Genomic DNA, 15,230 nt, shown 5'->3' with positions numbered 1-15,230 from the left:
CAAAATGCATGGAAAAAGAATTATATTAGTAAAAGATTGATTCAAACAGTCCATTCACTAATGAACAGAATGTAAATGCTCCCACAATCTGACCTAAACAACAAAAACTAAACCAATTAAATAAAGGGAAGTAGCTTTCAAAGTCCAACACCAAATTCAGCCCGATGCACTAAAGCTCCCACAGGTCCAGGGAAAGGGCCAAACCACGAGGATTTATTGTATGCAGCCTTATCCAACACCAAACTCAGCATGGCTACAAATTCATATCCTCACAACAAGCTGTCTGTTTTTGCAGGCAATCTTCTGAAGAAACTTAAGGGCACAGAAGGGAGTTTCTCTCTGAATTTTGGATGCCTCATTGTATAGAATCCCATAAGACTCACTAAAACTGTAAAAGGAGTGACATATAACACTACTGATGCAACCAAACAGAAGATAAGAAAAAGAGCAGTAGCTCTTGGATCTCTCCAAGTTAACAAGTTATAGAATCTTTCCCCTTGATTAGCTAAATCCCCTGCAACAGCTTGCATTCTTGATCCAATGCTTCTTAATCTGTCATACCTCATTCTCACAGCATCATTGTTTCGAGACGTTGGGAAAGTGTCAAACTCCTCATCCAATTCATCCCAAGGTACTCTTTCAGCTTGTGACAACTTGATGTCCATATGTGGTGGCTTTCTAGGCCTCATTCTGTAGTTCCATGTACCAATGAAGAAAACAATGACGAACATGCTGCTTAAGATCAGCCTCGGGAAGCACACGAATAGGAAGAATATGATGTGCACTAGCACAGTTGTGAAAGGGTTCTTCCAAGTGCAAATCCCATTGAACCATTTGCAAATTGCAATTAGGCCTGTTAGGATCCCAGCTATTCTAACATAGTTTGCTTTGCATCTTCTTATGCTCCACGTGTTTGAGCCCACATCAAGCATGTACTCCACCAATTCTCTTCTCAATGGTGGCTCTGCACGACTTAACCTCGTGGCAACAATTTGTGTTGCCTGATGCCTTAGGTTATCGATCTGGTAATAAGTCAGCGGGTGAAGGTAATGAAGAGTTGGTAATAGGGGTTGAGAGTACATAGCCAACATGTTGAATAAAGATGAACAAGAAAATCTCACAGCCAGTTGAATTTCACCCATCTTTTTCACCCCTGCTGGTGTCAACACTATGAGAGGATATGAATGAGTGTAAACTCTATTAGTCTCAAGTGTAGAGAGTCTAATCCTTACCTTCCCAATTTTTGAATCCTTAGCTTTGTCATTTTTATCTTCACCTTGCAAATGACAATTATCAAACACTCCTATCGTGATCACGGTGCAAGGATCAAACACCTCCCAAGTGTATTGTTCATTCCAATTGGGATTGAAACTGTTGATAATTGTTCTTGTCCTAATCCATTTCTGACCATATTTCGCCACACAATAAGGATCTGTTATTCCGCAGCCATCTCTGTTCTTCATTGGTGATAAACCTTGAGCATTCAAGATTCCAAGTTCTAAAACCCCAATACTTGGTTTCCACAACTCCTTGGATGTTGCCTTGAGATCACTACTATAATGTGTTAATTCATCAAGAACATGATATCCACCATCAAAAGATAACCTCAAATGAACCTTGCTGTTTAGTTTAGAAACTTTGCTGTTGCCACCCTCAGACACAACCTCCTTCTCAAGACCATACCACTTACTAATTGGAGTACTAAAATCAACCCTTTTTTCTACATCTTGTAAAGATATGACACACTTCCCCAGCAATTCATCCTTGTTTGGTGCCACCTTATCTTCCACACTCAAAACCAACTGCTCCTCAAAAGGTTCTGCAACTACAAACATCAAATCTTCATTCCATGATGGGCAAACATTCTTACTCAAAGAATTCTTAGTCCTTAAAACCACATTTCCTAGTGTAATCCTCGCATAAATCTCCGGTTGCAGCCTGTTCTTGTTGCCTATCTCCAATTCTTGAGCTTCTATCACATTAACTCTCAGATACCAAAGTCTAGGTGATAAATAAACCTTAGATTTTATATTCGCAACACCGTCACCATTCACTGCTGTGGCATCTAGATGTAAAGCTTCTTGAAATGCCTCATCAGCTTGTGTCCCAATCCAAACAGCCAACATCAACTCTCCTTTCACTTTTTCCCCTTTCCTATTCTCCATCCAGTACCATTGAGGTGCCAAAGGGCTATCTGGAGGTACCCTTTTCGGAACCTCATTGATCTCAAAATTTACTTTTCCAATTAAACCATCATCACTATCACCAATTCTTGATTTATCCTTCAAGCAAACTTCAAGAACTCTTGATTGAATCCGGTCCTTCAACACGACAAACACTTGGCTCCACTCAGGACTAGACTTGTGTTCAAAGTGAAAAGTTAGACCCTTTAAATTCCCAAGTTGCACTTCAACAAAAGGATGAGGATTGCTATTGCCATCTTTTTTTAAAGGTATGTCCTTTGCCTTGACTACCCTTACATATAAGTAATGCATTTGCTCAACAAGATCAAATGCTGTGCCAAGTCTGTCATTTTCAGTAACTCTTCCACCACCAAGAGTTGGTTTTGTCTCCTTTAGATTAAAATCTTCATTTACTAATGGATATGAATTATGGTTTTGATTTGGATACTGGTTTTGGTTTTTGTTATGGTTTTGGTTTGCATTTTGGTTTTTACTTGGATTTTGGTTTTGGTTTTGGTTTTTCTTTTGGTTAGACATAGTATAGCAAGAACAAAGCTTGATGAGGGTATTTTCAAGAAGGTAATGATCAAGTTTATTTGAAAAGTTTTAACAAGTTCATACAAATAGGGATGGACTCCTAAGATTTTGGTAACTGATAATTGAGTTTTAAAGTTTGAATTAGTGAGGCTAATGAAACGTTTGCCCAAAAAATAAATTAATAAATAATAATGAACTTTTTGCTTCAAACAATATAGAATTTAGATTAAAAGAAAAAAATATGTCTAGTCTTTGTATTAGATGATATTTTAGAATTTTGACTTTTAATCTACTCAAATCATCATATTGGTAAATAATTTTTTTATGTAATATCTTATTAATTTGAATTAATCTCATGACCAGTACTTTGTAAAGTTAGACTAAAATAAGAAAAGTTTGAAAAAAATAAGAAATAAAATATAGGCATTTTGTTTAAAATTTTGATTTAGTAGACGACTAGTTTTATTGTGACAATTTTTGGAATTAGATATTTGATTAAGGATGAATTCTGATTTGATTAGTAACTGATAATGGAAGGCCATATGCTAAAGGTGGAGAAAATTAATTGGGTTTTAAACGTTTGAATTAGTCATTGTATTAATGATGAATTCTGATTTGGTTGTAACTAATTCTCCTTAATTAACTATAACAATTATTATTAATTATTTAAAAAGAGGATAGATAAATGAAGAAGGGAAGACAAGAAATATTTATCCGCTTTATTCTATTTTTTATGGGACAAAGATATATTTTTTTAATTCGATAATATAAACAACGAGCAAAGTTGATTTGCATGTGTTTACTACGTCTACTAGTAGTATTTTATTTTATTTTTGGGAGTTTAATACTAGCTAGTACTTTTTCTATTTTTATTTACTTGTCAAAATTAAATTTGACACACTTATTAAAAAAATAATTGACGTTAAGTATTAATTAATATAGTCTATTCCAATACCTTAAAGTGTATTGAAATTTGAAGGTGCATTTATTGTCCTCATTATATACCAAGTACCAACGTTATGATTCTTAATTTTCAAGACCAAAATTGACTCAAACCTTTTAAACGGCAATTGCTCCTTGTGTGTCTTAAAAAAAAGAAGGTTCATTTGCAAAATAACAGCAACAAATAATTTATGTAAAAAGGGAACAAAAGAATCATTTTATCAAAATTAATTAGCATAAATTAATCACATTTTAAGTTATTATGTTAAAGCTTAATTTTGAATGTGACTTGTTTATTTCAGATAAATTGATTTTTCTAATTGATAACAAATCAAACTTAAGTTAAATCTCAAGTAAGTCAAATAATCTCTATATATATAATATTATAAAGTTAAATAAAAGAAAAATTGATGTGGAACCTCTCTTTGACCAAGGATCCTATTTATCTTTTTTCTCATTTTTTTTTTTTTATTTCTATTTTTTTTTTATTATTATTGTACAAAAATGAACAATTCCTACTCCACTTATTCATATTAATATAGTAACTTAATTATCTTTATTTTCATTATTCTCATGACTTTTGATAATCATAACTTTTAATTCATATTAATAGTCATGTTTGAGATATCTTTTGGTATTCCATTATGGTCCTATAAATAGAAGCATTAGAAAATTTTGTTACAAAAGAAATGATCAAATTTATATGTATAGTAAAGCTAGGGATTAACTAGGTAAAGTCATCTCATCTTTTTGGCCAAGAATCTCAATGTTTTTTTACAACTTTATAAAATATTATTTTATATATTAGTTTTTTACTTCTATGAGATTTGATTATTTTATTGCAGGTACTTTTTTTGTTGAATGAAATTTTTTATTTTTTTCATGACATTTGATGAACGGATTGAATTTTATCTATACGTAAGTCATACTTTTATTACTTGAATTTTATTGTAAGAGCTGGACAAGAAATTCAAGTTATGCAAATTTTATATCAAATGCTTAATGTGAAATTGCTACAAAATCATTTTTTAATTTCCTTTAATGTAAAACTTAATGGTCTTTTTTTTAGTTACTCTCGTGACTTTTTTTTATTATAACCTCTATAATAATTAATAGTCAAATTCATGATATTAGTTGGTATTCTATGTTGTTGTCCTGTAAATAGAGATATTGTAAAACTTTGTTGAAATGAGCACATTACATTTTAACTTGTCATGTTTTCGATGCTTATTATCTTGATGCTTTGGTTGACTTGAAAGAATAAGACGAAGGCTATTGAATGGTGATTGTGGAAATGGACATCAACAAAAGCTCAAAAGATTGTACATTGATTTTATATTTTTAAAAATGTTTTGATGATTAAATCGTAAGAATGATATTGTATTATTTATTTATTTATTTTAGTTATTTCATCTCTTTTTTTTGTATTTTATATAAAGTTTGATTGTTGTAAATTTATAAAAAAAATTGGTTCAAAATAGTAAGTTATGACTTTGTTGGACATAATTGACTCTTATCTTTTTCTTTTTTTTTTGGTCTTTAACTTCCTCAAAAATGTCTAAATATATTTTTCCCCATGAATTTTCAATTACAAATCCTTCACTACAAAATTTAAATAATACTAAAATCCACACAATAGTGCCTTAAGTCTCTTGAGTTTTTCATCTTTACTATAATCTTTGGCTCAAAATTCTATTTTTTTTATTGCTGAATAATAAATATATCAATCAATCATTCTTTCATTATTTTAATGCAAAACTTAATGGTCGTTATTTTCATTACTCTCGTAATTTTTATTACCATAAACTCTAAAATAATTAATAGTCATATTCATGAGATTATTTGTTATTCATATTATAGTCCTATAAACAAAAGCATTGTAAGATTTTGGAAAAATGATCACATTAGCCTTTTCAATTATTGTTATGTTTTCGGTACTTATTTTATTCATATTTTAGTTTGATTTGAAGAATAAAATGAATGTTGTTGAATGGTGATCGGCAGTGGCGGACTCAGGATTTTCGTTCAAGGGGTTCGAAAAATAAAAGTATAAATGTGCAAATAAGCCGTTAGAAATGAAAATCTTGAATTCTTTTGGGTTTAAAACCAAGCTTTTAGCACATTTTTTAAAGTAAAAAAAAAAAACTAAAAAAAACTTGAAAAACATAATTGAATTTTTTTTTAAAAAAAACTAAAAAAAAATTAAATTGAAAAAAATAAAATGCTTTCACTGGGATTTGAACCGGTGACATACAACTTAATTTCAGGGGTACTTGCCAATGCGCCATTAATTTCTCTTTGTTATTGAGGGGGTTCAAAAAATATATATTTGTAGAAATACATAAAATTTACCTTATATATACAGTGCAATTTTTTGCCGAGGGGGGTCGGGTGAACCCCTTGGATACCATGTGGGTCCGCCCCTGATGATCGGCTTGTGAGAATGGATGTCGACAAGGACTCGAAAGATTGTGTATTGATTTCGTATTTTTTTTTCAATGATTAAGATTATAAGAATAATGATGCATTTGTTTTTGTAGTTCTCTTTATGACTTCTTTTTGTTTTGTATTTGTAATTTATTTTTATACTGTCGTGAGTTTATATTTTCTCTTGGTTCAAAAGAGTAACGTATGACTTTGTTGAAGGTCATCTAACTATGTTGACGGTCATCTAACTATTAACCAAACATTTTTCTCTATGAAATTAATTATATGTCTCAATAAATATATATTGATATCTTATCGTCTTTCATAGTTCACTAATTTGTTGATAATCTTAAAATTCTTTGAATACATTGATCTAATTGAAGGTTTTGGATGAGGTGATCAATGAGATTAAATGCACCATTTCGACATAAACTTGAAGCCATATTTTTTTTGCATTCTAACCTCATTACACAGCGAGTTTGCATAATTTGCGGGTACGTTTATTTAATTGAGTTATTATTATATAAACTCGAACTAACAAATTTATACAAATACAAACATCTGAACTTTAAACAGTTATTCAAATTACATTATATAAAAGTAAAATAAAGTGTATTATACAAATTTCGAATTATACAAACTTAAAACCCAACCCATGTATATATTACCGAATACTAGTCGCGAGTGATAATAAATTGGAGTTATAATGACTAATTAACTAGTATAGGTTTGCATAACCGTACAATTCTCCCTGATTAAAACGGTATCGTTTAACTAACGCGAATTAAACAGAAGTGGCGTCTGCGTAAATAACCAAAACCAGTCAGCCCTTTTAAGGAAACACAAAGCGTTAAGTTATTTTCTTGCCGCATTGGCGCCACTTTCTCCCGCGGTTTCTGTCTTAGAACCTCAAAAATTTCGAACATAAAACCCCAATTAACTATACACACAGAACTGAGCCGAAGAGAATTAGGTCATCGGAGAATCCTCTGAACTGAAAAGGGTTGCCGCCGTTCGCCGCCAATCACCATCAATCGCCCGCCAATTGCCGTTCTTGGTTGCTAATTTGTTGACGGAGAAATGTTTTATTCGCACACATTCTTGGCTCGAAAGGGTCCATTAGGGACTGTATGGTGCGCTGCACACTTGCAACACAAGTTGAAGAAGCCTCATTATACTTCTACTAACATTCCATCTACTGTTGGTATGTTTTCTAATGTCTTTAATTTTTTCTTGAAAAAAATTGCTCCTTTTTATTTGCCCCATTGCCAAGATTTATCTTTTCTTTTAATGGATTGTTTTTTTGTTTTGTTTTGTTTATTTCTTGAGATTTTCGAAAAAAGAGAAAAAAATTGATTTTCCTAATTTCTCTTGGTTGATATACGATTCTTGTTTTGCTGATATCAGTTGAGGATTTCGTGAGATAAAGATTTGCTCTTGTGAATCTTTTAATTCAGCTTGGAAGTTTTATTTGAACGCATGAATACCCGTACTTCAAGGTTTTCTCTCTGTTTTAGTAAGGCTAGTTGAAGGTTAGATTGAAATGTGTTTTTTTAAGTTTATAATTCAAGTCATTGTTGCTGAGTGTTGATTGAATGTAATTTTATGTTTCTAATGTTATTTTTGTTGCTTGAGAATTAGTTTATTATTCAGTTCTTGTTTTGCTGATATCAATTAGGATCTTTCTGTGAGATAAAGATTTATTCTTTAACATTAAAGATTGCATTTTTGATTTAAGTATTGGGATTTGGTTTGATACAGAAGTTTCTGTCATTTGCAAAGATGAATTGATTTCTAATTTAGTGGAGATTTTTTTCTTCTGTTCTAGTCGTGATAGTTGAACTCTTGGACTAGTCTGAGCTTATGTACAGTGTATTGTCACCTGTGTTGTTAGTTCTTCATTGAACATTTTAAGAGGTCAAAATGAGTATTTTCATTTTGATCTTGAATTTTAAGTGGTAAAATTGTCTATGAAGAGTAATATGCATGTTCCATACATATGATAATGATTGAATAGCGGGAAGGAGGATATGATGGGCTGTTTTTTAGCTGTGAAAAAAATTACTAATATATTTAGAGGAGACTGGACTACTTTAACTCTAAGCATAAAAGATTGGAACATGAACTTAGACACTATATCAACTCTTAAGTTCTTAGGTAAGTAGGAGAGAACAAATGTGTTCATCACACAAATAAAATAAGGTTCATTGGAATCTTTTGTATGATAAATGTGAACTCTGGATCTTTCTCTTGAAGAGAGATTAAAGATTTGAAGTTTAGATGATCCTATCCATGATTTTTATTTGGGAAAAGGATCAAATTTGCATCTAAATTATTTGAAATGTAACTGTGTTCTTTGTTTCGCTTTGGACACAAAAATACCCTTATCAATAATCGAATAGCTCAAAAATTGCCCCATTTCCATTTCTCGATAAGTGATAGAATTTAACAAAGATAAGATGGCATTTATAGGGGAAGCTTTCAGGGGTAATGGAAAAGGGTTGGACAAGTTAAGTAAATAAGTATGTTCTTAGAATTTGGACATAATGCAAACAACAATCCAATCATAACAACAATTTTTTGGTTGATATTGACTGAACTATAGCGAAAGAAAGACAAAATGGTCCCATTTCAATAAGTTTAGGGCTAAAATTAACCCTTTTGCATTTGAGCTAAAGCAATAGTTAGAGGGAGGATATTTTTGAGCTACTTGGCTAACTATGAGGACATTTTTTAGCTACTTGATTGACGATAAGGGTATTTTTCTGCCAAATCTAATGGAGGGCAAAGATTTCCCATTTTGAATTATTTAGGGGATAAATTAGATTTTTAAAATTTTTATTATGTCATAGTATTTAGGAATGTTGTAGATTTATCTTATGCTGGACACTAAATCTTGCACATATGTAACCTTAAACTTTCAATGGTACAAATGTTGCTATTTTTTCTGGTATATGCCAAATGTATTTTGTTTTGATTAGTTAGTCTTTGATGCTTTCTTGGGTACTCAGTGGAACTATCAAGGTGTGTATAAATTAGCCAGACAACACGGTCATAAAGAAGTCTTGCTGAAGTTGATAGCTTTTTAATTAAATACAAAGCTTTTTCCCCACTGATGTTGCTAGGTTTGGACTTAAGCATGATGTCATAAAAGCCAGAAAGGATGTATAAGTTGCTCTACACAAGAACATAGCAGTAGCTTTGATATGCATATGATATTTTTTTGTCTTTGCTCATGATACTGTTCCTTATTTTTTGAAATCTATTTGTAGAGCGCATCATGACTCCTGAAGTACCTATTGCACTGCGAACGTCTGGCCACCTTCTACTTGGAGTTGTTCGGATATACTCGAAGCAGGTTGAATACTTTTCCGAGGACTGCAAAACATTACTAATGGGAGTTATAAAGGCCTTCTCGTCCACAAATGTCAATCTCCCAGAAGATGCCACTCATGCACCATACAGCTCCATCACTTTACCAGAAACGTTTGAACTTGATGCCATAGTTTTTGATGAAGATCTTGACCTGAACAGGTAATTTTCTTTAGTACTTTTTTAGTTGTCATCTAGAATCTGTAGTTAGTTACACGTGCATTTGGAATTTCAGGATTAAGGATACTCATGTTAAAAGTTACGAAGAGATAACTTTGGAAGGTATGTATCGTGTTTACTTTAATTCTTCTTTTGTATCTTTTTCTGTTTCATTTTCAATTGAACTTTCATTTCTGAATTTTTCTTTGTATAGATCAAATTGTATCGCATGAAGATCAGTATGTTGCTATTTTCATTGATGAGGTGGGTAAATCTTTTGCTTCATAATTAGCAGGGAAGTTTAGATTTATTCACGTAAGTTGCAACACTAGTTTGACAAAGAGTCTGTTTTTACAGGACATAGTGAAGAGTTTGTCAAAATCAGGTGAAGTTTCTGGATTAGGTGCCATGCCTATGGAGATAGAGTACGCATATTATTGACTATAGATGTGGATTGTTTCTGTTTATTGCCATGTTTGTAATAGACATTTCTTTAATGATGCAGTTCTGATCCTTCAAATCCAGATGAAACTGCTGCTCAACCCCAACATTCTTCCCCTAAAAATCAGGAAGGACTAAACAAAAGAACTGTTTGTGATGACATCCCTCAAGATATTCCAGATATTGAACTCATGCGTGACGCTGTCCATGATCACAGTTTTGAGAATGTTCCCTTGTGGTCAGACCGAGGGAATGATGTGATGGAACCAGATAGAGTTCTGGAGGAACAGATCATGAGAGACAAGGAAACTGCAAGCCCAGTTGTGAAAGAGATATTGGCCCCCGGAGGACATTCAATCCCATCTCAACAACGACAAGAACCACCGTCAACTACTTCAGCGGAGGCTCATGAATTTGCTGATCCACAGATATCATTTGGTGGGTGCTGGCATGCAGGGTTCTTATTCTTAAACTGAAATTACATATTTGCCATGTTGATATTCTAACATGAAACTTCTTTTCTTGGATATTCAGGGCATCAGTCACCTGATTTAGCACTTCTTTCAACACCTCCTCTCGAGGCGCCAAAAATAAGAAGAAAGCGAAAGCTACTCATCTATGATAAAGACATAGTATTGCCAAATAAGTATGTTAATGTTTTATCATCATTAACTATATATTTTCTTCAACCATTGGTATTTTGACAATGTATCATGTTCAACTCTACAGTGAGATGAAAAGGAGACTAAAGGGCATTGGTATAAAACCACGCGAAAAGAAGAAGGTTCCTTGTTCTTCTTTGGACATCTGGAAACAAAACCAGAGACTAAGAAAGGATGGAATTTTCTTTGAGCCTATAATAACTGGTGGGTGTCTCACAGTCATTATCTAATGAGTCTATTGTTCTTCGCCTAAAAATTCAGCTTCTGTTAATCTGTAGGATTATGTGATGATCTTTGCAATATCTACAAGAAAGACTTCATTTCAGCAAAAGTCAAGATGGCTTCCTCACAGGAGAATCATGCGGAACCCAGCAATAACCAAGCCCCTCCATCTGAGAATGATCTTCCGGTGGAAATTGAAAGATTACGTGATAACCAAGACCTTGCAAGCACCAATTTGCTGTCTGAGATTTTGCCTTCACCAAATAGGCCCATTTCCTCTCCACAGATGTCTATGCCGTCCCCAAGTAGACTCATTTCTTCTCCACTGATGTCCATGCCTTCCACAAGCAGAAGAGATGACTTCAGTCCTGCTACTACAACTTTTGGGACAGAATCTAGTCAGATAGGAAGAACCATGGATAGTGGGGTGCAGCCCACGCCCGACCCAGCAGCTTCTACTGGGCATGTTGGTTCTGATATGGAGACCCCTTCAACATGGTTTGGAGAAGGACTAGGTGTGGAGGATACTGTTCTATCTGATATTCCTGAGTTTGATAATTCTGCTGGGGTATGTTTGATCATGGTCACTTTCTATTAAATTGTGAATCTACTTTGATAATTATCTTGATAACTTTTTCAGCAGCTTTGTATCATCCATAGTAGTCTCATTGACCCTTTAACACATCTTTAATCAATTTTAGACTTAGATTTGTAAAGGGCTTATATTTTGACGTTCTTACGGTTATTCTCATTCAATGCTTCATTACCTAGTGCACTGCTATGGTCAACTTGTCACCCAATATGACTATTCAACTAGTTCTTCCTTGCTTTGCATCTGATAAATCACTAAATGCCAATGCAGGATCTAAGTTTTCTAGAACAAGATGACGACACTCCTATTGGTATGCTAAGAACCTCTTCTTTTTTTTCCTTTTAGTTTTGAGGGTTTGCATTAATTTGGATAATGTTGGTCAATTTTATGTACTACTGTCTGCAGCATGGTATTTCTGTATATCTTTTTTAATGATGTAACATATGCCTGAAGCTTATATATCCATATGCTAAACCAGGACTTCGAGGAACTCCTTTATCAAGTAAGCAAAAGGGAACGCCAGAGTTTGACACATTATCTGCTAGAACAAGGTAACACTCCATCAACATTCTTCTCATAATATATATTTACTTTGCAGGATAGTCTTTTAACTCTATGATTGCAGAGCTGTGGCTCAATATTTGAAGGGGCAGTCACCAGTAACCCCCATCTCAGAAGAGACTGGAGATATCAGCTTAAATGCAATTTTAGAAGGCAAAAAGAAAAGAATATGTGCCCGAATGTTTTATGAGACTCTGGTAAGTCCTTACAATATTTTCATGATTAATTGCTCTTACTTGGGGATGCACGTCAATTTTCAAATATTGGGAGCCTAGAGGTCTTCTGATATTCGTATAGCTTGTAGTACTAATATCATTTTTTTCATTTTGAACTCTTTGTGGGTGTTTGAATTGTGTCAAGAAAAGGTGTATATATAAGTTTCTCTGTTTAGTTGTCTACGGTATGCTTTATTGCTTAATCAATCATATTTGGTATAATGTGTATCGTTTTAGGAGTTATTTCATAAGATCCTTACTGTCATCCTTCTGGAAATTGAATACAGGTGTTGGGGAATTGTGGACTTGTACGTGCGAATCAACATGAACCTTATGGTGATATAACTCTGAAAGTGACTTCCAAACTGACGGAGAAATTTTCAAGATGAGACCATTGTGTAGATCTACATATAGAGGTATAATTTGTCCTAGTTTTGACTGCACCCTTTCTTCTGCTTAAACAAATTAAAGACAGTCGTCTTATTAGCTTAGTTTTGACCTGTCAATGCAGAAAAGTTTCAGAGGTAGATTTATCCCAAAGCTTCAGTTAATAAAAAACCAATGCTTTTCATATAGATAGAGACTTGATTCTTTTACTCATTTCATAGTGGGAAGAGTTGCAGGAAATCGTTCGATAGCACCTTTTCCTATTTATTTCTCAATGATATCTGAAGATCAAGACTCCAATAGCCTTGTTATGCCTCTAAAGCAGCAGTCGTGTGCACGCACACATACATGTATTATAGAATATTGCTTTGTTGACACATCAGGGTGTGATTTTCCTTCTGTAAAATGCAGTTAAATTACTGTGCAGCAATGCAGAAGTTAAAACTTTTTTGGATTGTATTTTGAATAAGCTCTCTTCTATTTGGTGTCTTTAGCACAAATATTTCTATGGTTATTTTCCTAACAAATCTCAATGTGATTGCAGTTAAAACATTGTACAGAGATGCAGCGCTCATGAAGACGTATAATCCTGGCAGTCATTTTGTCTAAATTATTATGCATTACTAAGTGATTAAGCTATACAGAACAAGGTGGAAGTGGCATCCGTGATGAATATAATAATTGCAAAATGTTCATCATTGTACAAAGATTGTCCTGCTTACTGTGCATTTAAGCTGCTCAAACTCTTTTTTTGTATAGTAATAGCAAAATGTTCAACATACTTTATTTTTAATGACATAAATTCAGCTGGATACCTTTTGAGTTGCTGCTGCAAATTGAGCTTTGTATAAAGGCACTAATACTTCTCTATTAGGGAGATTTTCCTTGACAATTCTACAGCACAAGAACTCATCAATCCATTTGCTTAACCTGGGAAATTTTTGTTTAGTCAATAGTTCCATCCCTATTGCTTCTTGAATTGCTCCAAACCAGAGGGCTATGTAACTGGCAACGATGTCGATGAATCCAATGTTGTCTCCTCCAAAGAATTTCTTGTTTTGAAGCTCATTGTCTAGATATTTTAGGACTTCAAAAGTTTCATCACAACCTTTCTCCTTTTCTTCTCCTTTTCCATAACAAACTTTGTACATTGCTCCCATTAACTGATGACACATTGTTGTTAGTAGACAATATCATAAATTAAATGTAAAACACTTGGTACTCTTTTTAAATTTAAATCAAACTCTTTTAAGTTCAAACTTCATAGTATAGTAGTAATATAGTTGTGTGTTTGGTAGGAAGGAAAAAAGTTTCCCATAGGAAAATATTTTTTGAAAAATAATTGATTTTCTTATCTTCTAAAGAATTAGGGGTAGGGGAGGTGGAGAATGGTAGGGGATTATAGGGCGAGGAATTAAACCTAGTTTAGATAGTCTATCAATTGAGCTACTGAGATTTTTCAAGTGATTTTCTTATTTTTGACGAAACTTGTTTTTCTTACTCTTATTAAGGAAGTCATTTTAGTGATTCTTAAAAAAACTTGCCTCTTTTTTTTTTTTGACTAATCAAACATAAGAAAATCGAAAAATATCATACATAGCCTAATTGACTCTACTCGTTGCGAATTTAGATTAGTTGGTTAGATAGGAAAAAAGTAAATACAAGAAAGTGGGAAAAATATATATGTACCTTTTCATCAATTAACTTAGCCAAGAAACGAGCTATGGATCTTTGATATGGATGTTTAGGCAAGAGAGGAATAGTATTACTTTCCCAAGTATCATCAATATATTCAAGAATTATTATTGATTCACATATTGGCTTCCCATTATGCACAAGAACTGGAACTTGTTTATAAATTGGATTATAATTTACAAGTTCATCACTCTTATTGGATCTATCTTCTTCAATATATTCATAGTTGATCCCCTTCAATTTCAAGGCTAATTCAACTCTTTTATTAAATGGCCCTGCAAAAATACCATGAACTTTCACCTCTCCCATATTTGTATCATAAATTTAACTCTTTTTTTCTTGGAGAATTTTTTGGGGAAAGAATACTTTACTTTGTATATAAAGGGAACAATAATTTCACTATTTAGTAGAGAAGTTAAAATTATGGACTTTTGTTTAAGGATATGACTTAAGCACTTACCTCATGTCAGTCCACTAATTTAGGAGAATTGAACTTTTACAAACGAGGTGAAAATTCAAATAGCTAATCAACTGAGTTATTATGATTGTCCATCATTAAATAAGTTTATACATCTCTTTAAATGTATCTTATAAAAAATTACGAATTTTAATAGTCGATCCCAACTTATTTCGGAATAAGGTGCAGTATACTTATAAATGCTTCAGAAGTGCAGGTATATTTTAGAAAGCCATTAGAGGTAATTCTAGAATGTCCTTAATTATGATTTATTTATTAATATGGCTGCTACAAAGTATTACCATCATTTTGAGAGAAGACTAGTCATCATGGGATATGGTAGTATTTTATAATGTATTCATTACGTCTAGGAAAGAA

At 32.9% G+C, this 15,230-nt stretch overlaps 3 protein-coding genes across 3 annotated transcripts; 1 reads left to right on the top strand and 2 right to left on the bottom strand.

Moving 5' to 3' along the window:
• Positions 1–269: 269 nt before the first annotated feature.
• LOC125833572 (FT-interacting protein 4-like) lies at positions 270–2,720 on the bottom strand. The gene has a single exon (XM_049512728.1). The coding sequence runs from the start codon at positions 2,718–2,720 to the stop codon at positions 270–272; it is 2,451 nt and encodes an 816-aa protein (XP_049368685.1).
• A 4,279-nt stretch (positions 2,721–6,999) lies between these two features.
• Positions 7,000–13,377, top strand: LOC125833766 (sister chromatid cohesion 1 protein 3). The gene is made up of 14 exons (XM_049512950.1): positions 7,000–7,293; positions 9,362–9,623; positions 9,697–9,743; positions 9,835–9,884; positions 9,978–10,045; positions 10,126–10,499; positions 10,596–10,707; positions 10,791–10,927; positions 11,002–11,513; positions 11,808–11,847; positions 12,016–12,088; positions 12,163–12,295; positions 12,601–12,729; positions 13,245–13,377. The coding sequence occupies exons 1-13, from the start codon at positions 7,170–7,172 to the stop codon at positions 12,700–12,702; spliced, it is 2,034 nt and encodes a 677-aa protein (XP_049368907.1). The 5' UTR covers positions 7,000–7,169; the 3' UTR covers positions 12,703–12,729; positions 13,245–13,377.
• On the bottom strand, positions 13,340–14,711 carry LOC125833767 (probable glutathione S-transferase). The gene is made up of 2 exons (XM_049512951.1): positions 14,390–14,711; positions 13,340–13,863 (listed from the first exon to the last, which is right to left on the bottom strand). Exons 1-2 carry the CDS (start codon positions 14,702–14,704, stop codon positions 13,504–13,506), a joined length of 675 nt encoding a protein of 224 aa, XP_049368908.1. The 5' UTR covers positions 14,705–14,711; the 3' UTR covers positions 13,340–13,503.
• Positions 14,712–15,230: the final 519 nt, after the last annotated feature.

Source organism: Solanum verrucosum, unplaced genomic scaffold (genome assembly GCF_900185275.1).
Source record: "Solanum verrucosum unplaced genomic scaffold, falcon-dt-bn FXZP01000307.1, whole genome shotgun sequence".
Classification (NCBI taxonomy): Eukaryota; Viridiplantae; Streptophyta; class Magnoliopsida; order Solanales; family Solanaceae; genus Solanum; species Solanum verrucosum.
This window is presented reverse-complemented; position numbering and strand designations above follow the sequence as displayed.